This window comes from Oryza glaberrima, chromosome 1 (assembly GCF_000147395.1).
Source record: "Oryza glaberrima chromosome 1, OglaRS2, whole genome shotgun sequence".
In the NCBI taxonomy this organism is placed as follows: domain Eukaryota; kingdom Viridiplantae; phylum Streptophyta; class Magnoliopsida; order Poales; family Poaceae; genus Oryza; species Oryza glaberrima.
Genome location: NC_068326.1, coordinates 23,505,269 through 23,528,887, shown reverse-complemented (window position 1 = coordinate 23,528,887; position 23,619 = coordinate 23,505,269). Strand labels below are relative to the sequence as shown.

Sequence of the window (23,619 nt, the reverse complement as noted above, 5' to 3'; positions counted from 1 at the left end):
ACCGCACGAGACGAAGGCGTCCGATCGGACGGGCAGGGTGCATCCGCTCGAACATGCCGTAACGCCTCGTGATCATCCGGCCGTCCATTCCGTCCATTTTAATCGTTCGCCGTTCATTACGCAGAAGCAGCACATGGTGCTAGTGCTATAGGGACAAGCCAATTTTGCTTGCGCATCATCTTGATTCGTGCTCTAAACAGCATCTGGAATCGAGTACTCGGAATTATACATCCTGATTTTGTTCTTTTATTAACATTCTGCAAAGATGTCGATTACACTGCAATAGTACAGTGGGTCTACTTCATGACCATATATGATGAGATTGTAAACTTCGTCGGCAGCTCTGTCACAATAATCTCTTCTAAGCTCGATCTTATCATAGGCCAAGCATTAGGATTCGCAGCGATCATACGACGATGAAGCTGAGGTGCTGGACCGTAAAGGCATTTACATCAATCACACAGCTCCTCAAATTAGCCATAGCGAATGCGATTAGATTACACTGAGATATAGTGATAACAAATTATCAGTGACGCCATTAGATCAAGTTCGTCAGGGGCCTCGGTGCCGACCGAAGCACGAGAAGCATCCCTGTGGCTGGTCGGTCGGGATCATGCCACCGCCCTTGGACGTGTCGATCGCCTCCAGCATGGACACCACCTCCGCCATCTCCGGCCGCTTGTCCGGGTTCGCGTCCCAGCAGCGCTTCATCACGTTGGCCAAGGAGCTAGGGCAGCAGCGCGGTATCTCAGGCCTCAAGTTCTGTAGTACATCATCAATCAAGGATGGCGATTTTCTTTTCAGTGCTTCAGAGTTCAGGAATCAGAGAGGTGAAGTGGGGAAAACGGGATAGGACGGCGTTTTTTTTTTATTTACCTGACGAACAACAGCTGAAGTGACCTCTGAGAAACTCAGATCAGGATACGGCATATCGCAGCAGTATATCTCCCATAGGCAGATTCCAAAGCTATATACATCACACTTCCTGTTGTAAGGATGGCCGTTGAGAACCTGCACAATGATGCCAACGTATGACAGTAAGGACAATAACAGTAGACTAGAATTACGGAAGAATGGTACGTGCAATTTTGGAAGATCGCAGAAACACAACATGACAATGAATAAGATGATTGAGGGGATGCAGAGTTAAGATTTTCAATTCGCCAAGCAAGAAGTTTTTTGAACGATACCAGCAAGGAAATTTTCAGTGACATATAGTCACTTTTCCCTTCTTAATTCGATAGTTTGGTATAAGTAAAGACCTATCAGCATAAATGATACATGATCAGCATAAGATTTCCGTATGGTTGAAGGAAAATACCTCGGGTGCCATGTAACCAAGTGTGCCTGTTTCACCCGTCATATCACTAGGATTTGAAGCCTCAATTCGTGCAACACCAAAATCAGCGATTTTCACTGTTCTTGTTTTGTCAAGGAGCATATTTTCAGTCTTCACATCACGATGAACTATCTTCTTTGAGTGAAGATAGCTTAATCTGTCAGTGCAAATCCCACAACAAAATCTTCTGAGATTAAAACGGAATAATAGATGTAAATCCAGAAAAAGGACCAAGAGAAACTTATATTATTACTTACCCCCTAGCAAGGTCAAGAGCCAATTGGACCACAACTTTATAGGCTAGCTTCCTTCTCCTGTTCTTTATCAGAAAATTTTTCAGTGCACCTCCGGCAAGGTACTCGACAACAACGCAGCAAATATTACTTGGCATGCCAAAATGTCCATGTTCTGTCTGTATATTTAAATCTCTTGCACCCATTATAGCCCCAATAAACTGTCAGTTAAATTTCAAGATATTGTCAGGACCCAGTTGAGAAGCAGAAGACAACTATGTTCACCAAGTGAATGAAAAAAATAATGATAATTGTTGATAGCTCAAAATGAACTGTGTAGATGGCAGATACTAATATTTATTGCTTGGTAAATTCGGCACCATGTTCTAAGATCAATTCCATTGTAATTATGCCATACCAAATAGGAGTACGCACCTTCGCTACTATTATCAGAAAAAAAATATTGTCCAATTATACAAGATTCTAATGCTCTTTAGCAGTGCATGGCTAAACACCTTAATAACTATTTTATACAGAAGAGGAAAACATGGAATCCAATTTTAGACACGATACTGGGTGTATTATATAGCTAGCACCACTGAGTTTGAACATGACTGCCAGTCCTCCTACTGTCATCTGATATCTCTAGCCATGAAAATATTATTGCACCACAACCAATGGTTTCCTTAATAGATTATAATGCCAGAGATACATCATGATAAAACAAGTTTGTCCATGTGGTTGTGCCGGACAATATTGAATACAAATTGGTTTTGTAAACCAGGGTTAATAAATGTAAATTTCCCAAGTGTTCTGTAAACCAGAGATAATGTAAATTGGTCTATATATTTATCAGTGAAACGATTTAGCCTATGAAATTTGAAGGGATGAAAAAAAAAAGTCTTCTCCAGTCAAAGATTACCTTGGTAACATTTGGATGATCAAGCTTATGCCAGACAGCGACCTCTTGTGCAAATGCTGCTCTTAGTGAAGAAATTTCTTGTTCTGATCTATGGCCATCCTCCCCCCAGTCAAGCATTTTGACTGGATGATAGAGAAGATATATCAGTTACTTCGACAATGAAACTACAAGTAGAAATAAAAAGTCTTTTTTGCATTTAGCAATTGATTCGAAGACAAAGTTATATTGAAGTAGTAATGCTGCATATTACTACATCAATACACATTCTTTTTTTAATGTAAATCAATAGCACATTCTTGATGAGGGTAACAAAATCTTGGTGAACTGTGCATGTCTCTGTTTTCCTAAAAGTGTATTTAGCAATTAGCTGTTAATTGCCAAGTTTGAATCTATCTGGGGGAATATAATGTGACAAGTGATGAATTATTCATGCAAAAGCAGTGAGGAAGCTGGTTTTGTCATACAAACTAAAGTGGTAGAGAAAGGCAAGCCAATAAAAAACTCCAGTGAGTTAGCAAATACTTTGAAAAATAAAAAAAAGAACATGCTGGAGGAACACTGCCATTTAAAGGAAGCTGATGGGGACTTGAACCCTGACTAAAACCACCGCTACCTTGTGCTACCAGGTTACATGAGCATCACCAAGTGATTTAGGATTCTAATGACCTCTTATGAATCTAACTGATACTTTCCATTTCAAGACATTGTACTCAATTTCCTGGTGAACCAATATATTGAAAGGACGGCATGCAATAGGTGATAAAGTTCTGGACAGAAAAAACCACTGCATCTGCTTTTGCCTTCTGTCATGTGATTATAGCTGGTGATACAGTGCAAAATTGCTAATCCGGACCTTTTATCAACCCGAATTTGGTTCAGATGCTTTTGAATTTTCCTGGTCCCTGAAAAGTACTGTGCCTAGTTGCAACTTGCAACTTTTTGATCTGAAATATCCGCTGCTTTAATATGTAATCTTCAACTTCCAGGTGCTCATCATAAGACAAAACACATGAATCATGCCTATTAAAACTTTTAACTGTTGGTTGGTTCAATCACATGAGAAGGGTTGCACGCCAAAAGCAGGCTTATCTACCCAGAAGTCACGGAATACACCATGGAATCAAGAAAAGCAGAGGTATCACCTTTAGCACTTTGCTGACAAGGAAAAGCACTAATGACACGACGAGCGAAAACAACTTCCAAAAGCACCCGAAACAACCGCACCTATGGTAAATGACGTTTGCCATCTATCAATCGATCGGCTCTACTCCATAATCCATATCCTAATCCAGGAAGAAGAACATACCGATGAAAATAATTAAATCACGCATCAAACTTTCCTAAAAACTTGGAGAGGAATCGATCGGAACCAGAAGCTAACGCAGGCAGAAGAAGCCACTAACGAGTACTAGTAAGCAACAGGCCATTTCATCGAATAGCTCATGGTCATGGACAGCAAAAAAAACTTGGTCAGCGCCGAGTGGACGAGTATATCTGCAAAGCAATCAGCTGTTTATAGCAGAGGGGCGAAAGAAAAAAAAAATACCAGCGACGTCCTGGCCGTCGTAGACGCCGCGGTGGACGGTGCCGAACGTGCCGCGGGCGATGACGCCTCTGATGACGAGCTTGGCGGGGTCGATCTCCCAGTCCTCCCGGCGCCGCTGATGGTGCGGCGCCTGCGGCGGCTCCTCCCCGAGCCCGAGCCTGGCGGACTCGCCGCGGCGGCTCCCGCTGCCCCCGTGCTGCGACGCGGCCCGCTCCGCGGGGCGGCCGAGGTGGCGCTCCAGCTGCTCGTCGAGGCTCTTGAGGTCGATCTGGTCCGCCCGGACGAACCCGGCGTCCCCGCTCCCGCCGCCCGCGCCGGGATGCCTCATCGCGCTCAAACCTGTCGTCGGAGCTAGCGATCGATCGAGCGAGCTGGGGGGGTTGGGTTCGGTGGCCGGGGTGGGTGGAACGTCTCTGTACTCTGGTGGCGTTGTGGATGCCGCGACGTGGTGGTGGTGGTGGTCGCGGTGGCTACAGGGGAAGGGGACGGGTTGGCGAGGCGGGGACGGAGGCGGTTCGAGGTCGTCGTGTTTGGGGAGACGACGACGACTCCATGTGAGAGCGCATTGGGGTGTGGGGGGAAGGCGAAGTACTAGGCGCACTAGGAGTAGGCCAGTGATGATGACAACTTGACAAGTGGTGACCGAAGGAGACTCGTGTCGCGGGGGTGGGGCCCGACTGGAGGGGGGGTCGTCAGGGAGTCGGAAAGTCAGAGCTCAGGAGGTTTCGTTTGTGTCATTGGGCTCATTTGGCATCTTTTTCGGCCGGGCCATTGGCCCATTAGCATCTGATTCCGCATACCGTGTGAACTGTGAAGTAGTATCACGTGTGAGTTGTGATGGCGTGAGTCTCGCGCCTGCGCGCAAAACGGTGCGGCCGTTTTTTCCGAATGTTTTGCTCCCTTCAAATCTTTTCCAGTCTACATAATATATAGGAGTATTTTGTTGAACTAGTAGCGGGTGCACTACTACGTAGTACTATACTACTATACCTGTACAAGTGTAATGTTTGCAAATTGCAATATTATTATCGTTACGTAGCTGTGTTAGTACTGTTAAAACCTGTAGAAAAATTGCCTCCCACGAAAATCTACACAGAACTGAAATGACAGTAGAAAAATTGGAAAAAAATGAGTAATTTTTTTTATTAAAACAATCGCTTGAAAGTGGTCCTAGAACCGTAGTTTTATTCTAAAACGTTCCAAAGAGAGAAACGTCAGGCTTTCTAGTCGGAATAAGTTCACTTCATTACCCTCAAATGTGAACGAAATCTAAATCATAACTCTAAACTACAAAACCAGATATCTCGATCTCCAAACTCCTAAAACTGGTGTAATTAGAATCCCTGAGCGGTTTTGGGGGGCGGTTTTGCTGACGTGGCGCCACGTGGCGCCTACGTGCAATATTGACCAAGTCTTTGTTACACGTGGCATTGATAGTGGCACCTACGTGGCTGTAGAAATAAAAAGTATGCGTGGGACCCATTAGTCATTCACACAAAAAGAAATGTGGGCCCACTGACATGTGGGGCCCACATGTCAGACCTTCTTCCTCCTCCCTCTCTCCCTTCTCTCTCTTTCTCTCCCCTTCTTCCCCTTCGGCCGGTGGCGCGCGGGGACAGCGAGAGCGAGCGGCGTCGGCATCGGGCGGCAGCGGCGGCGGTGCGGGAGAGGAGGTGGACGAGGAGGCAGTAGGCGCGGAGGGAGTGGGGGGTCGACGACGACGGCGATGAGGAGGCGGCCCAGTAGAAGAAGGTGAGCGCGTTCCTGGCGACGAGCTCCGAGGAGGAGAAGTGGCAGTGCTTGGCGAGGAGAGGAGGACGGCATCGACATGATCGGCAGCGGGGAAGGCGGCGGAGAGCGCCTCCACTGTCGCTCTCGGATGGTGCGCGAGGTAGTGGGAGATGCGCCGAGGCGTCGTGGCGGCGGTGACGACGATAGCGCACGGCGGAGGAACTCGCCGGCCGTCGGCGCGCGGGGGAGGAACTCGCCGGCCGTCTGCGCATGGGGAGGGGCTCGCCAGCTGCCCGCGAGCGGGGGAGGGGCTGGAGCTTGCCGGTGGTAGGGAGCGGCGGCAAAGGGGAAGAAGGGGAGAGAAAGAGAGAGAAGGGAGAGAGGGAGGAGGAAGAAGGTTTGACATGTGGGCCCCTGTGGGCCCACATTTCTTTTCGTGTGAATGACTAATGGGTCCCACGCATACTTTTTATTTCTACCGCCACGTAGGTGCCACGTCAACGCCACGTGTAACAAAGACTCGGTCAATATTGCACGTAAGCGCCACGTGGCGCCACGTCAACAAAACTGCCTCCCAAGACCGCTCAGGGAGTCAAATTGCACCGGTTTTAGGAGTTTGGGGGTCGAGATATCTGGTTTTGTAGTTTAGGGTTATGGTTTAGATTTCGATCACATTTGAGGGTCATGAAGTGAACTTATTCCCTTTCTAGTCCTGTAACAACTTTCTACGTAAAATTAGAGCCCACGAAGGCGACAATTCTGGCCCGTTACAGCGCCTGCAGAACAGAAGGCCTAGACAGCAGTCTTGGGCCGCATCGAGCCATACAAGCCCAGGAAATAAAGCAGCCCAGTTCAATTCTATCCTGTTACTACTAATTTAATCGCGAGAAAAATCCCCAGCGGGAGAGCTCACGAACTGTTCCCTTCCCATGGCGGCGGCGCTGCCTCTCCTCCGGTGGGGCGCTTCCTCCCTCCGAGGAGGCCACTCCTCCGCTCCGCCTTCGAGCCGCCTCTTCTCCGCGCTCCGCCGACCTCCCGCCGCCGCCCGCTGCGAGCCCGGCTCGAGGGTCATGCTCAAGGGGATGGACTACCCTGAGCTCGAGGTAAGAGTACTCCTCTCGGCGTACGAGTTCCGTGGATCCGTTTGCGAGTTGTTGGTCGGAGGTTTCCGTTAAGCTTATCTGGCGCGCTCTTCCGCAGAATTGGGTGCGGTCGCAGGGCTTCCGGCCAGGGCAGGCCATGATGCTGTGGAAATGCCTCTACGGGAACAACGTATGGGCGCATTGCTATGACGAGCTGGCTGGTAGGTTTCAGTGTTTAGTTGTTATGCCACGGACTATATTCGCTATAATTTTGCAGTCTACAGGTTAATTCCTCTATTAGTAACCTTGAGAGCACATATATACTACAAATCTACAATGGTGTCTATCCTGAAGGAAATGAATGCCAAATTGTCAACTGCCAAGGAGATAAAATCTACTCATAGGATTTCTGAAGTTTTGATGTGTCAGCAAAGTTGTTTATACATGAAAACTGCTAAATTAGAAGTAGGTTAGTGGTTCTATTCGAAAGTAAAAAAACATGCTACTCCTTTTAGTCTGCATGTACTTGTTGCATTATGTTCAGATGTGCATTTTCTGCAACCTTACTACCTTCGTTACAGATCAGTTCAGCATATATACTTTATCTCTTGCTACATTATGTAAGCAGCAAAATCTAAAAATTCGTCATAATTCATAACAGTAGTATTTTTAGGGGCGGATTGAAAACCAGCGGCATTTGATCTAACTTAACAATGGTATTAGCGTTTCAGAAAGTCATGTTCCATTAGTGTTATTTTCTGAATCCCCACATAAATGTAGATTGATTTTGCTATCAAATATCAAGTAGAATTTATTTTCGACAAGCAAAACCAGTAACTTTACCAAAGCTTTACAAGTTTTAAGATTAGCTGTGATGGATTTATATTGCACCATTTTGTCTTTCTTGTTTTTGTGTAAGGGTGTATTCCAGTGATCCAGCCAATTGGAACCTACAAGTGGATTTAGCAATTATCTTGTGTTTCTTTTTCCCTTTGTAATTTTGGTTGAATGAATCTGATCGTTTGCATCTAATTTCATCCAGGTTTAAACAAGGACTTCAGGAAAATGCTAACAGATCATGCTGATCTTAAGGCATTAACTGTGAAAGACATTCTTAACGCGTCAGATGGGACCCGAAAGGTAGTTTCTTCTGTGTTACTTATATCTTCTGTACTATCTTCAGATCATTGATTATGGAACACAGAATGCTACAGATACTGTTCTCTCTTGAAGATGGATCAGTGATTGAAACAGTTGTCATTCCTTGCACTAGTGGCAGGACAACTGTCTGTGTTTCAAGTCAAGTGGGTTGTGCCATGAATTGTCAGTTTTGCTTCACTGGAAGGTTCGTTTACTTCTTTTGAATAACACTTAACTTTTCAATGATTGTGTTGGTGATAATTTTACAGCGTTGCTTATATTTTCATGCTATATCTGTAGGATGGGCTTGAGAAAGCATTTGTCTACAGCTGAGATTGTTGAGCAGGCTGTGTTTGCTCGTAGACTGTTTTCAGATGAATTTGGATCCATCACAAATGTTGTATTTATGGTAAGCATCCTCCTCATGGTAACTAATGTCTCTAGCTTTTATGGTCGTTGACTGAGCAGCTGACTGTATAGTTAATTAACATAATTCACTTTGTAGTTTACATCTTGAATCTGTATATATCTATCTTTAACATGCCAATATTTTTGAACTGTCGAACATATCCTTAATGTGATATCTTGTGCCACAACTGTCAAGATAATCATATAGATATGTTTTTATGCACTCTGTTTTCTTACAACATCCCCCTGCTTCTGTCTGTATTTCATCTCAATGGTATCAATATTAACTGTTGTTAAAATTCAATTTTGTTAACTTGTTACATTGTTTTGGAGAACTGTGTTAGTTTAACTATTAGTCTCATCATGGACTCATGGGTGTTTAGGTTTGTAATATTCACTGGCATATAACAGTTAATTGATTGTCTGCCTTGCATTTATTCATATGATGCTTGCAGATACTTCTACAACCTTTCATTAATATCAAACTTTTACAGGGCATGGGTGAGCCGTTGCACAACATTGACAATGTACTAAAAGCCTCAGCTATTATGGTTGATGAGCAGGGCCTTCAGTTTAGTCCTCGCAAGGTCACTGTCTCCACAAGCGGTCTTGTCCCACAGATAAAACGCTTCCTACAGGAATCCAATTGTGCGCTGGCTGTGAGTCTTAATGCAACAACTGATGAGGTGAAATCCAGTTTTGGTTGTTGTGTTGCAAAAGTGGTTTGGCATTGTTCTGTTGTTTCTATAAGTCTATACTATCTTTTTCTTCTCAGGTGAGAAACTGGATAATGCCTATTAATAGAAAATACAATCTCAGCTTGCTTCTTGGCACATTAAGGGAGGAAATTCGTTTGAAAAAGAAGTATAAAGTGTTTTTTGAATACGTCATGCTTGCTGGAGTGAACGACAGGTGAGGAACCTTTGGATTATACAAAAAATTCCCTGATTGTTGTTGGCTTGTGGCAATTATGTTATGAAGTTGTCTTGAATATTATTTCTTAATACTTGCGTAAAACTGTTCTTTTTTCTTATTTGGAGGTATTTTACATATAGGCCAGAATAATTTAGACTATAATTGCTACTCTTATTGTAATCATCTGTTCATAGGGAATTACTTGTATGTCTTGGAAATAACCTTTTTTGTCCTTGCAATAAAATAAGTTACCCCTTGGCCCTTGTATGATTGTATCATTAATATTTCTGTGGATTACTATGCTTACAGTGTGGATGACGCGAAGAGACTAGTAGATTTAGTTCGCGGGATCCCTTGCAAGATCAACCTCATCTCTTTCAATCCCCATAGCGGGTCACAATTCAAGCCCACTCCTGATGAGAAAATTATTGAGTTTCGTAACATTTTAATTCAAGATGGCCTTGTTGTATTTGTTCGGCTCAGCAGAGGGGATGATCAAATGGCTGCCTGTGGACAGCTAGGAGAGCCTGGGGACTACCAGCTACCCCTGCTCCGTGTACCTGAGAAATTCCAGGTCGCTTTGTGACTCTAAACAGTAAGTACGGTACTACAATCCTCATAGATATTGTAGAATAGCTTTGACAAAAGACATGTAACTTTCATGCGGTTCTTAGAGGTCATTCTCTGGGCCAACCTGACGACTGACGGAATATTTTTGTTACTTTCTTTAAGGAAAATTTTTGTTGTTACTACAACAAGACAGTGTCTTCAGCTGGCTTATGGCATGTAAAAGAACATTTAGGCATAGTGCCGCTAATCTGCTAAGTACCAAAATCCAGTATTTTCCATGGATGTGTGACACTTCATCTCTCCCTATCCGAATTGCCATTGGATTTTAGCAATATATGTCTGCATTAATGCTTCCACTGTGCAATACAAGGAGATAAACCTAAATCATGCAACTTTCAAGTTCATGGCATTTAGGCACTTTGCATAGTTCCTGATTCGGCCTAAGTCGTCAAAGTTAATTCTTTGGTTAGTGCAGGTATGACAGGCATCTCCAAAAGGTTTTACAAGATTGTGCCTTGCTTGAGATACCTTAACCATTAAGGTGTGCATGCCATTGCCACGACCTGACCACCATACGGAAGGAAAGGAAAAGCCAATCTAGCGCAAACCCCACCAGTAAAAGTCACTTCTTTCCAAAAGCAACTCTATTATGCTGCACATATTGGGCGTCTTTAGCACTAATCTGCTGCCGAACTGGCAGTCTACACGTCTACTCGTTGCTTTAGCAGAGGCATAGATTTTGACAGTTGCTGATTTTGTATATGGCCTAGTTCAGTTACCAACTTTTTCTTCAAACTTCTAATTTTTCTATCACATCAAAACTTTTCTACACACATAAACTTTCAATTTTTCATCACATCGTTCCAATTTCAACTAAACTTTTAATTTTAGCGTGAACTAAACACACCACGTCTGTTCTCTTCTGCGAGTGGCTCTTCTTTCAAGTATATTTTCGGCACTGGATTCTTGATATTTGACACAAGCTTTAATATACGGACTAAGTGTTCATCTCCTCACCTGCTCACCAGTTTTAGCAGGACCGACATCTGCTGGGGAGCCTTGGCGACAAGGGTTGTGACATTTGCTGTTGTCAAGTCCACTTTGAACTAATTCTTTTCTTCCATGTTAAATAAAAGCACAACCTTTTCATGGGCCCCCCTTGTGAAACATCCTCTATTAAATTCTGGTTTCAGCTGCTCAAGGCACCTAGCAGGAGTACTTGCCCTCCAGGAATCCCTCCCTCTGTCTAAAAAAGAATCATTCTACATGCCATCACTAAAACACTATCTGTTATTGTTTATAGCGGAGGCAATTATTAAAGAGTGGTCCTGTTCGATCTGCTGCATTTGTTTTACAGCGATTATACATCCTCAGAGATCATTTATTTGGACAAATATGGTTTACGAGGTCCATGACGTACATGTCAAGGCAGCAAAACATAAAAACTGACAGCAACTCATGTTCACTACAGGGCCCACAAAATCATCTCAAACCGGATGGATTAGCGGCCTCTTGTGCGAACTACTACTGCCAATCGCACGTCTTCACGATGTCTGTCTCTACTAGGGAGTATACTGGTCTTTTCCTGGACAGAAATAACTCCCTGTCTATTTCGCTCCTAATATCATACAATCGTTTTGACCCTTAATTTGTAGCCGTCAAAGACGGCTCCAATTCGCCTACCACGACGATGACATGGCAATTATTTACGGGTAATAATTCCATCATGCTAGCAAATCCAAACTTAAATAAGAGTATAGAATAAGCTTGCGTTCTGTCGCCACCTAGATCCGATCATGAATCATGATCTGATTAACTTGCATCACACGCGTATCCTAATTCTATCAAGAATCCTCGCAAACTGAAAAAAAGGAAAAAAATCTGACAAGAAAAGAAGAAGAACAGGAAGTTGTACACGCCCAAAGATCTGTGACGTTACAGAGAAATAACCGTGATAATCTCAAATCCAACGGCAAAATCTTGGATGGGGGAAGGAAAAGCGAAGTGCGGTGCAACGTGGAAAGCAACACGTAACCTCTCCACCCCCGTGCTTAACACGGGCGCCCATCCCTCCCGTCGGATCCGCCTCCCTCCCGTGTTTGCGCCATGGGCGAGACCCCGCGTACCCCGGCGCCGGATAGGCCGCCGCCTCCCGTGCCGGTGCGCGTTCCCGTGCCAGAGCCCCAGCCCGAGCCCGAGACGCCGCAGGCGTCGCCGTCGCCGCCTCCCGCGCCCGATCCGCCGACGCCGCTGTTGTTTCCGGAGTCGGCGCCTTCGACGCCGCGCGAGGAGTACCACACGCCGCCGCCGTCGCTGGACGAGGCGCGTGACGAGGCGCTGGTGCCTCATCAGGAGGGCGTCGTCGACGTCATCGGGGGATCGGAGGCCGCCGCCAAGAGCCCGCAGCTCTCGCCGGTGCGGCTCCAGGTGTCGCCCTCACCCCACCGGTTGCTCCCGCCTGCGCCGGGCTCTCCCGCCGTCAACGGTGAAGATGGCGCCGCCGGGACGGCGCAAGGCCGCCGTCCGGGACGCCCGCAACTTCACCTCGCGACGGGCTGCCTCTTCCGGACGCCGTCGCAGGGGTCCCTCGCCATGTCGTCGCCCTCGCCGTCGCCTACGCCGCCGTCACCGCTGACTCCAGCGCCCGCCACCACCGCGCCCGCACCCACGCCCACGGCCAAAAGCAAGAGCGGGCAGAACACGCCGAAGCACAAGGAGGCGTTGAAGCCGCCGGCCACGCCCGTCGCGACGGCGATCGCGATACCGTTCAACCCGGCCGAGGAGGCCATGACGTCGCCTCTGCGGATCGGCAACGGCAAGGCCGCGCGGCTCGACCACCAGCACGGGCCCGTGGCAGGGGCGGCGGAGAACGGAGGGGACGTGCCGCCAGAGGTGGCGGCCGTGGCCGCCGTCGGGGAGAGGAGGACGACGTCGGTGGCGCTGCGAGTGGCCACGGCGGTGCTCAGCCTGGTGTCCTTCGCGCTCATGGTCAGCGCGCGGACGTCCGGCTGGGCCGGCGACCACTACGGCCGCTACGAGCAGTACAGGTTAGCGACCACTTTTGCCTAGATGCTCGTTTTTTTTTTTCTCTTTTGTTTGTCACGTTTTAGTCGGATTTGTCCGGGTTTTGACGGTTACGGGAGTTGGTACTTGTAGGAGCAGTTAGTATCTGACTTCTTGGGAGTTGGATTTATTTTTCTGTCTTGCAATTATGGGGGTTAATTGAAATTATAGTCGTTCTTACTAAATTGATTGTTCGAGAATTTTCGTTACTGTTCCCCATTGGTTTTTGTCATTTTGCTGTATACAAACGTGGATACTGGTTCTGGGAAGCTATATTCTGTACTCTTGTTCAATAGTACAGAGTAGTATTTCACGTGCTCTGCTTGAAATTCAGATTTTATCGTGGTTGATCCGTTGATGTTACGTATGTTGTGCACCGATTTTTGAAAAAAAAAATATTGTTGTACAAATAGAACTTGCGAGTGAAGATTAAGAAAATTTAAACACCTCGTGAATGCAGAGATACTTGTTTTGATTCAGGTCGCTTAGAGGTAGAACACAATTTCAGTTTTAGGTTAAGACAATAATCAAACGGTTTTCTCTGAATTTCTAAACTAGCTCAACTCTACACTAAACAGAGGAACATAGCTTCATCTTTTGGTGGTTTAATAACTTTCTCTTCTCCCCATTGAACAACACTAAAACTTGCAGGTACGCCGTCGGAGTGAACATCGTCGTCTGCATCTACTCGATCGCGCAAGCGTTCGGCGAGATTCGCCGCCTGGTTTCGCCGAGGTTTATTTTCCGGAGCACCTCGAGCTACTACTTCAGCCTCTTCCTGGATCAGGCAAAGCCCCAGCCTCTCATCCTTCACCTGAAATGCGCCATTCCAAAGCAGGGAAAGCAGAGGTGTTTCCGGTGTCTGACCATCTGATCTTCCTGGTCTCGCTGCAGGTGTTGGCGTATCTCCTCATGTCGGCCTCGTCGGCGGCAGCGTCCCGCAACGATCTGTGGATGTCGAGCTTCGGCAAGGATCCGTTCAACAAGAAGATCAACAGCGCGGTGTGGTTTTCCTTCATCGCGTTCATCGGACTCGCCACCAACTCTCTCATCTCCACGGCCAATCTCTTCAGCATGATATGATACGTACGGCCATCTCTCAAGCTGATTTGGGGATGTGGAGTACTTAGTTTCCATCGTGTAAATTTTTGTGGCACATATACACATATGTTCTCTGTCTAGGGTCATGATCAGGAATTCATTTGCACACACACGACTAATAAAATATAGGATAAAATATGTTACACTGTTTCATGATTAAAATATGTTACACTGTTTCATGATTAAAGAAGCTTGATGTGTCTCAAAGTCCTTTCTTTGCATAGCATTGCTAGGGATTACTGTTGCAAATCAATCGCTGTTGAGATGCTACAAATTAATTATCTGTAAAGATGTGGTGATTATATGTAACATCTAGGATAGCACAGTATCTGAGAGTACACGGTACGGTACACCTTACTCTCTTCATATCTGGAGACTGTAGCTGCTGGAATTGGATACTATTCCCCGTCCGGCAACAGGAACAAAAGCGACGGTGACACTACTATCTGACACCACTATAGTGTGCTGTTCTCTGTTGATTTCGTCCAACCTACGACTTCTTTAATGGATGCATGCATAATTCATAATTGCATATCGTTTAAGATTCTGGCCAGTCTTCTCCAAAACTTACAGAGAATCTTGCGCTGAACCAAGAACGTACATTTCTCTGACCGAACACAAGACGCGGTCTCTACTCGTGGAGCTCGATTTGGTTCACTCTGCTCAGCCAGATGGAGTGCAGGATCATGTGGAAGAGGTCGTACCGGAGGGGCCTCGCGTGCCACAGGAAATGCCTCTGCAGCCGCTTGACGCAGCCGTGCATGGCCACGTACTTCCGGAGCGTGATCCCCTGCAGTATCTTCTTCAGGTCCGGTACGTCCTTCTCGGCGACGACCACCGCGAAGGCGCTCCAGTCCAGCACGTCGCTCAGCGGCAGCACGAAGTTGTCGGCGATGATCACCGGAACGCACTCGTAGTAGAGCGCCTCCACGATCCGGGGGCTGTTCACCTCGTACCCCATGGGGCAGAGGCAGAAGCGGCTGTTCTTCATGTGCTGGATGTAGCTCATCCGCCGGGACACCCGCGCCGGGAGCGGCCCGTACACCCGCATGTCGTCGTCGCGGCCGTCGCCCCAGTGCTTGAGGAGCACCGGCCTCACCCTGCCGTGCACGTTGCCGGCGAAGAAGGCGAGGATGCCCCGCCGCGACACCGGCAGCCCGCCAACGTACCGGAGCGGCCGCCTCGGCGTCCGGATCGTCGTCTCCGGGAGTGACACGTCCCTGCCCGGGGTGAAGATCCCCTCCGAGCTGTCCGCGTTGCACAGCGCCTTGACGGTGTTCCGGCGCAGGTCGCCATGCGCCGTCGTCGTGTAAGATCCCTGCAGCCATTGCCAGGAACCAAAACCAAACACGATCAAAACTGCAACACAAAAAGAGAGTGAAAAAAAAAACATCAAGATGTTGGTTTACCCAATCATGGCAGGCGACGAGGAAATGGTCGGCGCCTCTGGTGCGATTCCAGAACGGGTACTTGGCGGCGAGGCCTTTGACGAAGTCGCGGAGGTAGGCGGCCAGCGGCCTGAGGTTGTGGGAGTCGGGAACGTAGAGCGAGATCCTGAGCTGCTGGGAGCTGTAGGGAAGGTAGAAGAGGTGCGCCTTGGCGGGGTCGGCGACGGCGAACCTCCGGCTCTCCTTGAGGAGCTTCATGAACCAGCCCTCGGACGCGTAGATGCCGCTGAGGGGAGGCGTGTGGAAGATGGGCCTCCGGCCGTCCTGGTAAATGTAAACTTTGAGTATCCGTTCCATCAGTTCATAGCTCCTGGATGATCACATTTTCGCTACAATTATGACAAGCTTAGTCACCATACTGAATTATCAGTGGTACAAAAATCTGTACAAAATGCAGAAATATTATGGTTTGATCATTATCAGTGGTCAACATAATGTACGATGTCGTTGACTTTTTCAATTAACATTTGATCATTCGTCTTACTTAAAATTTATTAAAAAAATATGTAAAAATATAAGTTAAGATTATAATTTCTCTGATGATAAAAAGAGTCACAACAAAATAAATAATAGTTATATAACTTTTTTAAATAAGATAAATGATCAAATGTTATGTAAAAAATTAACAACTTCGTATATTTTAAGATAGAGGAAGTAATATACGCAGCAAGGAACGCAAATCGGGAGACACTAACAATCATGTATGGAGATGTTCACAATTCCGGATTTTCTTTTTGTTCAAAAACAATTTCGAATTGTGATTTTGGGGTGGGTAATGTTTTCCTATGACGCAAAAATAACCCCCCAAATTTATTCGAATTTCATGAAAAATATTTAAATTTCAAAATGTTTCATTCGAATTACAATGGTTATGTAAATTCTCGCTAACCATAGCTTGAGGTTTAGCAATAGTAGTCATTCGTCCTACAACCTTATGTAAAAATTATCTATAGTTTCTTTGAAGAAAAGGCTGGAATGAATTTCATTACTAAAAAAATGATCAAAATTTCTAAAGTTCAATGGAAATTTCTAAATATGTGTTCCCCTGAAAGTTTCCCGTTCCGAAATAGTGAGCCTCTTGGGTACAAACCATGGCCCATTGACTTGTCTGATCTGACATCACAATTTCGTTGAAAAATATAAGACACTAGATATATTTATGATACATTAATTTTCACTAAAATGTAGTCAAATCAGTATTATACTGTAATATATCTATATTTTCATTTTAATTACACTATAAATTTAAAAACTTACAATATAATTACACTGTAAGTTTTAATTATTAATCTATATGTTTTCCAATACACACTATATAAGAGAATTTAAGATATAAAAAAATTATTACCTCCTTGAAAGAGCATAAGGGATAGAATGTTAGTTGTTACACACATATATAAGATGTATAGCCATCAACATAGTAAAAAACGATCGAAATCTAGTAAAAAAAAATACACGCTTCTACATGTCCGGAATTCCAGAGAAATAGAAAAAAAACCGGCAACTCGATCATCCTGTTTATCAAAACATGCTAGAATGAGACGAACTTTAATTTGGTAGCTGGTGCGTGAAACGAGGAACGGAAGAAGAAGCGACGCATGCACCAATAATATTATACCTCTTGAACTGGGAGACGTTCTTGAAGAGAGGCGCGTATAGGTCGGGGTCGTCGATCACCGGCCCGGCGGCCATTATCTCCTTCTTGGCGTACCGCAGTGCCTCCTCCGGCGCCATCCTCCAATACGACGGCTGATCACCAGTTCGACGCAGGAATTAACAAACTCGATCGATCACTATGCTAACACGAATAAATAATAATTAGATTTGGATCGGCCTCTGCTCGATCGATCGCGTACCTCTCTTCGTCGCGGCCTTGCAGCAGGTGGCGGTGGCGCGGGAGGAGGAGGAGGCGGCGTCGCCGGTGCTGGAGGAGGCGACGAGGGCGGTGGCGGCGGGGAGATCGCGGCGGACAGTTTCCCGGTGAAGTCTGTGGCGGGCACGTGGGGTGAGGATGGGAGGGAGAAGTTGAGGAGCACGGTGGTGGCCGCGGCCGCCGCGACGAGGGAGGCGATGGCCCCGAGGCGCCAGCAGGAGACGGAGAACATCGCGCCGCGGCGGTGGTGGAGCCGGCGGCGGGACGGGCCGGCGGGGTGGTGCGCGGTGGCGGTGGCGAGGCGCGGTGGCGGCATTGGGTGGAGGAGGAAGCGGGAGGCATGGATGGGTGGAAGAGCGCGCGCACGCGCGGGCTGGCGAGCGTAGGCTTGCGCGTGGCCGAGTTTGTAGAGAAACCCGAGGCGCCTATGGATTAGGTGCTCGATTTTTTCTGAGAAAAATAAACTTCTTAAACAAACTTTAAAACTATTTTTTCTCTTAAATTATTTATCCAAATCATAATCCGATGGCACCATTAAATCCATTCCAATTAAATCTTTAAAACAAGACCATACATGGATATAATCCGATGAAAAAAATATTTAGCTTATTATTGAATTATTTTTAAATGTTGCATGTTAAATCAAGTAAATCGGAATTGTTTCACTAAGTAGATCGCAAATGTTTCATTTTTTAAAAAAAACTGAAACAAAACCAAATCACCTCATGAAATATTTTGCTACAATGTATGAAACAACGGTTTCTCAAAAAATGGGGTTGTTTCACCCTACGTAAAAACAATGTTTCAGCAAATAGCGAAAGGATGTTTCAATTCACTGCAACATTTGATCCATATATAGTGAAACATTACGAGTATACTAAGTGAAACATTTTTAATGGAACAGAAAATGAAACGGATTCCCTTAATAGAGGGTTTCCATAATATATGCGTGATTTGTTGCAAAAGAATATTCCAATTCATTGCAACATTTGATCCATACATAGTGAAACATTTTTTTTTATCAAAAAATGAAACGAATTTTTTTAATAGAGGGTTTCCATAATATATGGATGATTTGTTATAACGGCATGCGTGATGGGGACATGTGGCGGGGGCGGCGCGTGCGCGGGGCCGCGGAGGAGTGCAGGCGCTCGATGCATCCACGCCAGCATCGGGGGCCCAATTTTAGGCATTTTCCAGAGAAACCACCGCGATGCGCGGCTGCCACTGTATTTTTCTCTTCGACACTCGATCTCTTCAGATGGGCCGTGTGTGGGCTGTGGCACGGGGTGGGAGGATTCTGGGCTTCTAGCCCGATTTGGTCTGAGAGATCGAGACTAACTGGAATCATAGAATATGATTATATAACTTTTTTTACACCTGGAGAATCAAAATGACAAAATCTAACAGTGAATAGTTCGTGCACAATCCAAGCAGATTTTTTTACCCCCTTCGTTTCATATTATAAATCGCTTTGATTTTTTTTATTAAAACTTTTTTAAGTTTGACCAAGTTTATAAAAAAATATAGTAACATTTTTAACACAAAATAAATAGATTATTAAAATATATTTAATGAAATATTTAATAAAACTAATCTGATGTTGTAGATCTTGTTAATTTTTTTTCATAAACTTAGTCAAATATAAAAAAGTTTGGCTAGAAAGAAAGTCATAATGACTTATAATATGAAGTAGGGGGAGTAGTATCTTTTTTCTCGGTGTATGTCAAATTTGGTTATGCATGTTTGTTTAGTGTTCAGCTTTTTTTTAAAAAAAAAACATGGACAATTATCCCTACCCTCGGTAGCTTACAAGTTTATGCCCATCCCTGGTCGAGTACAATTTCTTTAATTTTATCCCTTGATCTCAATCACCATGCTATGATTTTATTTTCATTAATTCCTTGGAGTTGAATTGTAAAAGAGTAGAATATTATAATAATGGTGTCTTTTCTCCTCTTAAAAGTGTTCATTTTCCTTCTTTTGGATATATAGACCTATCTGTATTCCCTCAAATGAAGCATTAAACTATCGTTTGGTACACCCTCATTCAGCTAGGCAAACACATATGCGAATAATTTTCAATGTTATTGAACACTAGAAATACAAGTCGTCTTAGTGGTGCGATCTGTCGGTGAGCCCGGGTTGCCTAGGGTCGTCGGGCCTTGGATCCGCCCCCTGCATATATACCTTATATTGACACTCTCTTAAAACACAACCATTGCCATCTCTATATGTGTCTAACAAGAACCTTGAAATGTCTACCTTGCTTGAGATATCTTAACCATTAATGTCCGTATGCTTGTCATTTGTAACCACTTGAACACCTAGAGAGAGAAAAGTGGCCTAGGGCTAATGTGAGAAAAGTGAGTCACAACAAGATAACTATCTTGTTGAGAAAGGCCAGATGACATAGCTTGAAGGAGATTAGGGTTCTAGAAAAGAGGAATAGACATAGACTAGGGCACAGATCATTGGAAGGGGAATCGATCGATTATTCTTGCTTCATTAACGAAGATATATATAGTACCAAACCTTTTAAAGGGGTGCCTCGATTTGTCCCTAAGATAAGTACTAATTTCTATTAGGCAAAATTTGTTACAGGACACCCAAAAAATGTGTAATTAGCTGTGGGACACTGCAAAGACGTGAATTTGCCCGAGGACACTTCAAAAATGTGGTAATTTGCTGCAGAACACTGAACGCATTAAAATATAATATCCAGTCAATGGATGAGAGAGAAAGCACGTAAAATGGCAATTTTGCCCTTATCTTCTTCTTCCTCTTGACCTTGCCCAACATAGAGTAGAGCCTCCTCAGCTTCCCGTGTGGGGCGCGCATGGGCACATGCACCAACGGCCGATTGCCTGGAACCCCTCCACACAGGCCTACGACTGGGTCGGCTTCACCTGCGACGCTGCCAACACCACCATCCTTGGTCTCCGCCCACCTAGCGTTAGCCTCATCGGATGCTACGCCTCTAGGTGCTCTCCCTTCGATGCAACCACCTCTTCGGTGATGTCCCATGTGACCTCTTCTCCCTCCCTGGCTCCGTCCCGCTCGACGTCGCCAAGCTCACGGGTGCTCCAACACCTTGCTCGCACGCTTCTCGCTGGAGTCCTTCGCTGACAACCTCCAGCTCTATGATAAGCAGTTGAGCCGGCCATGCGTGCGAGTCGTTCTTCCCGTCCCCACTACCCTCTCCTGCTGGCGCACCGACGGATAGCGGTCGTTCCATGCTAGTGGCCTATAAAAAGAAGTGGAAATGTCCGGCGTGGCGGTCCACAACAGCGATGAGGAGTCCGTGGCGGCGGGCGTGGCCTGCGACCGCACTCACAACAGGGGACGCACGCGAGAGGATAGTCAGAAGAAGAACGAGAGAAGGGAGAAGAAGATAAGGGCAAAACTGTCATTTTACGTGGTTTCTCTCTTATCAATTGACTAGATATTATATTTTAATGTGTCCAGTGTCCTGCAGCAAATTACCATTTTTTAGAGTGTCCTCGAGCAAATTCGTGTCTTTACGGTGTCCCACGGCTAATTACACATTTTTTAGGTGTCCTATAACAAATTTTGCCTTTCTATTACTACAGAAAATAATCAATCTAATTTTATCAATGAGGAAACTAATCTGACCAAATTGCATTGTTGGTGCCTTGTTATTAATAAATAATGAGAGAACAATCAATTTGGTTCCTCAACATCGCTTTAGGGTGACCTTGATCTCTAACATGTCTTTAGGTGAATGTGGTCGTTGAACTCACCTTACACGCCATGCTAATAACAAAATAACTCAAGAAAAGGTTAATGTTGATCTCAATCTCAATGTTAAGAATAGATTATTTTTCATCCTTTTGTGTCTTCATTCAAGATAAATAAAGCCTACTACGTTTTCCATTTCAAATTATTGTCATTCTAGGTTTTGAGTCAAACATTTTTAATTTTTTAGCATTAATTTCTAAAAATCCGTGTACTTTAATAACATAATAACATGTGAATTAGATATTATGGTTTGCCAACAAAGCTTCGAAGAGTTGTTTTCTACATATGACATATCGGATGGGCTCAAGGGCAGATCCATGAGTACTTTGTACGGGTTCATCTTTTTCCTCCTCCAGCCCCCCTACCTTCTTCCTCTTCCTCTTCTGATTTTTCTGAACTTTTCTATTTTTATCTTTAAACATGAACCCTTTCAAAAACTTATTTATAAGATCTGATCCTTTTGACCACGTTAGTCGGACTAGCGTGGTAAAACAACACCATCAGGCTAGTCTGATTAGCGTGACAATGTTATTTGTTTACGTCGGTTTGGCTGGTGTGGCAGTGTTATTTGACTATGCCACCCTCGCTGATGTGACAGGACAAAACTGTCACGCCCGTTGTGTATGGCGTGTCAGTATTATTTTATTACACCAAACGGGCTGGCGTGATCAAAAGGTTCAGATTCTACAAATAAGTTTTTAAATGGTTTATTTTTAAAATTTAAAAATAAAAAAAAATGATCTTCTCTTCTTCCCCCTCCCCTGTCTCCCTTCTCTCTATGCGGAACCAACAGGATGGGGCGGCCCCCAACACCCACCTTTGGATCCGCCCCTCGGCAGGCTCATAGACTAAGGGCCTGTTCAGATTATAGCCAAAATAAATCTTACCTAAAATTTGGGCAAGATGGCAATATTGCTAAAATTTTGGCAGGATTTCTTATGCATTTACCAAATTTAGTCACAAACTAAACGTAGATATTTTTTTTTAGTAATTTTACTTAAAAAATTGTATATTTGAAAATGACATCAATCTGAACACGCTCTAAGATAAAAGAAACATCCGGAATCAAAAGTGACTTCAGGCGCTGGTTTGGACAGAGAAACATCCGGAATCAAAGTGACGTCAAGACCAAACTTTCAAGGACGAAATTGACTATGTTACCAACAATAACGAATGTAACTTTGTCCTTGCACTCTAAAAAAGGTGGCACGGCGGAGCCAACGGGCTCCTCTCGGGCCATCCACATGATGCACAAAGGCAACCAGCTGAAAGAGTATGCATGCAATGCTTGTTTCTGAAGGAAAATCCATTGTACTGCTACACATATACGGGCCTGGGAGTCTACACATCTCCACACACCTTGCTTTAGTGGGGACACAGATTTGGACACATTTCAGATCATATAGATACATGATGATCTGATCAGCAGTTTTAGCAGTAGCAAAAGACTTTCTGGTTTGCTAGAAAGATGTCGACATTTTGTTAATCTCAGTCAGTTTCCTATCCGTGTCCGCTTGCTCCACACGTATAGGTATAGATCTTTAGTTGTTTGCCTATTTTGGTCTGCCTGATTTTTTTTTCCGTGGCGGCATATTATACCTTTTAACTTTACATTAAAACCTTCTCCGGGAATATCAAGCATAGTTCATAGCAGCGCTTGCTGTTTTAAGATATGTATTATTTTTTTTACATGTGATTTGGTTGGGATGTTATTTGTTACTATCATGTGGAGTTTTTGCAGGCCCGTTTTAAGGTGTGAATGTGCTTGTTTTTTACAATATATGTTCGTTAGATTGTACTTACATCTACTTATATTCACTTACATATATAATTTTAGGAATTTATAATATAAATATATGCCAACTATTTTTTATAAAAATACGAGATAGTTCCTAAAATTTTGCTCTGCATGGTGATCATGAGCGACAGATCTTGTTGCATGTCAAGTCTACTCTAGATCAATTCTTTTCTTCCTTAACAAATAACCGTACAATACATAGGAAGTACTAATTAAGTGCATCCTAGCTTCATTTAATTCTCATTCAAGGCACCCACTCTTCTCACATACTCTTCTTGTCCTAAAATATACTGTCTTCGTTCCAATATGTAACAACCTAGGATAGGAGGACTACGAATATGGACATATAAATCTAATCCCATCATATCCTAGGTTGCAGTATATTGGGACGAAAGGAGTAGTGACTTAAGAAAAGATATATTGGACATAACCTTGTACAATATATCAAGATATCCTTATTGTACTAGGTTATGTCTGATCCCCTCCTAGATTTTATATTTCGGGACAGGAAATTAATATAACTGAGGTGAACTATTGTCTTCCCTAGTGATTTGTACGTGTCATCCAAAATGTAACTAAAAAGATTTTTTTTAAAAAAAACAACAAGATAGATAAATATAAAATATATCTTTACAAATATACAACTTTAAATTTGACATTTACGAGGAGAAAAAACATATTTGAATGC

At 44.5% G+C, this 23,619-nt stretch overlaps 4 protein-coding genes across 4 annotated transcripts; 2 read left to right on the top strand and 2 right to left on the bottom strand.

Annotated features, from left to right (window-relative positions):
* Positions 1-357: 357 nt before the first annotated feature.
* LOC127756219 (serine/threonine-protein kinase STY13-like) lies at positions 358-4,633 on the bottom strand. The gene is made up of 6 exons (XM_052281619.1): positions 4,041-4,633; positions 2,495-2,616; positions 1,597-1,793; positions 1,322-1,496; positions 877-1,011; positions 358-762 (listed from the first exon to the last, which is right to left on the bottom strand). The coding sequence occupies exons 1-6, from the start codon at positions 4,366-4,368 to the stop codon at positions 553-555; spliced, it is 1,167 nt and encodes a 388-aa protein (XP_052137579.1). The 5' UTR covers positions 4,369-4,633; the 3' UTR covers positions 358-552.
* Positions 4,634-6,664: 2,031 nt separating this feature from the next.
* On the top strand, positions 6,665-11,092 carry LOC127765032 (uncharacterized). The gene is made up of 8 exons (XM_052289832.1): positions 6,665-6,874; positions 6,972-7,074; positions 7,896-7,993; positions 8,068-8,198; positions 8,294-8,402; positions 8,896-9,087; positions 9,177-9,313; positions 9,626-11,092. Exons 1-8 carry the CDS (start codon positions 6,701-6,703, stop codon positions 9,900-9,902), a joined length of 1,221 nt encoding a protein of 406 aa, XP_052145792.1. The 5' UTR covers positions 6,665-6,700; the 3' UTR covers positions 9,903-11,092.
* A 603-nt stretch (positions 11,093-11,695) lies between these two features.
* LOC127762175 (CASP-like protein 4U1) lies at positions 11,696-14,378 on the top strand. The gene is made up of 3 exons (XM_052286574.1): positions 11,696-12,933; positions 13,601-13,736; positions 13,844-14,378. Exons 1-3 carry the CDS (start codon positions 11,993-11,995, stop codon positions 14,030-14,032), a joined length of 1,266 nt encoding a protein of 421 aa, XP_052142534.1. The 5' UTR covers positions 11,696-11,992; the 3' UTR covers positions 14,033-14,378.
* Positions 14,379-14,547: 169 nt separating this feature from the next.
* On the bottom strand, positions 14,548-17,729 carry LOC127762170 (probable glycosyltransferase At5g03795). Its single transcript, XM_052286558.1, has 4 exons — positions 17,355-17,729; positions 17,117-17,247; positions 15,460-15,808; positions 14,548-15,368 (listed from the first exon to the last, which is right to left on the bottom strand). The coding sequence occupies exons 1-4, from the start codon at positions 17,685-17,687 to the stop codon at positions 14,682-14,684; spliced, it is 1,500 nt and encodes a 499-aa protein (XP_052142518.1). The 5' UTR covers positions 17,688-17,729; the 3' UTR covers positions 14,548-14,681.
* Positions 17,730-23,619: the final 5,890 nt, after the last annotated feature.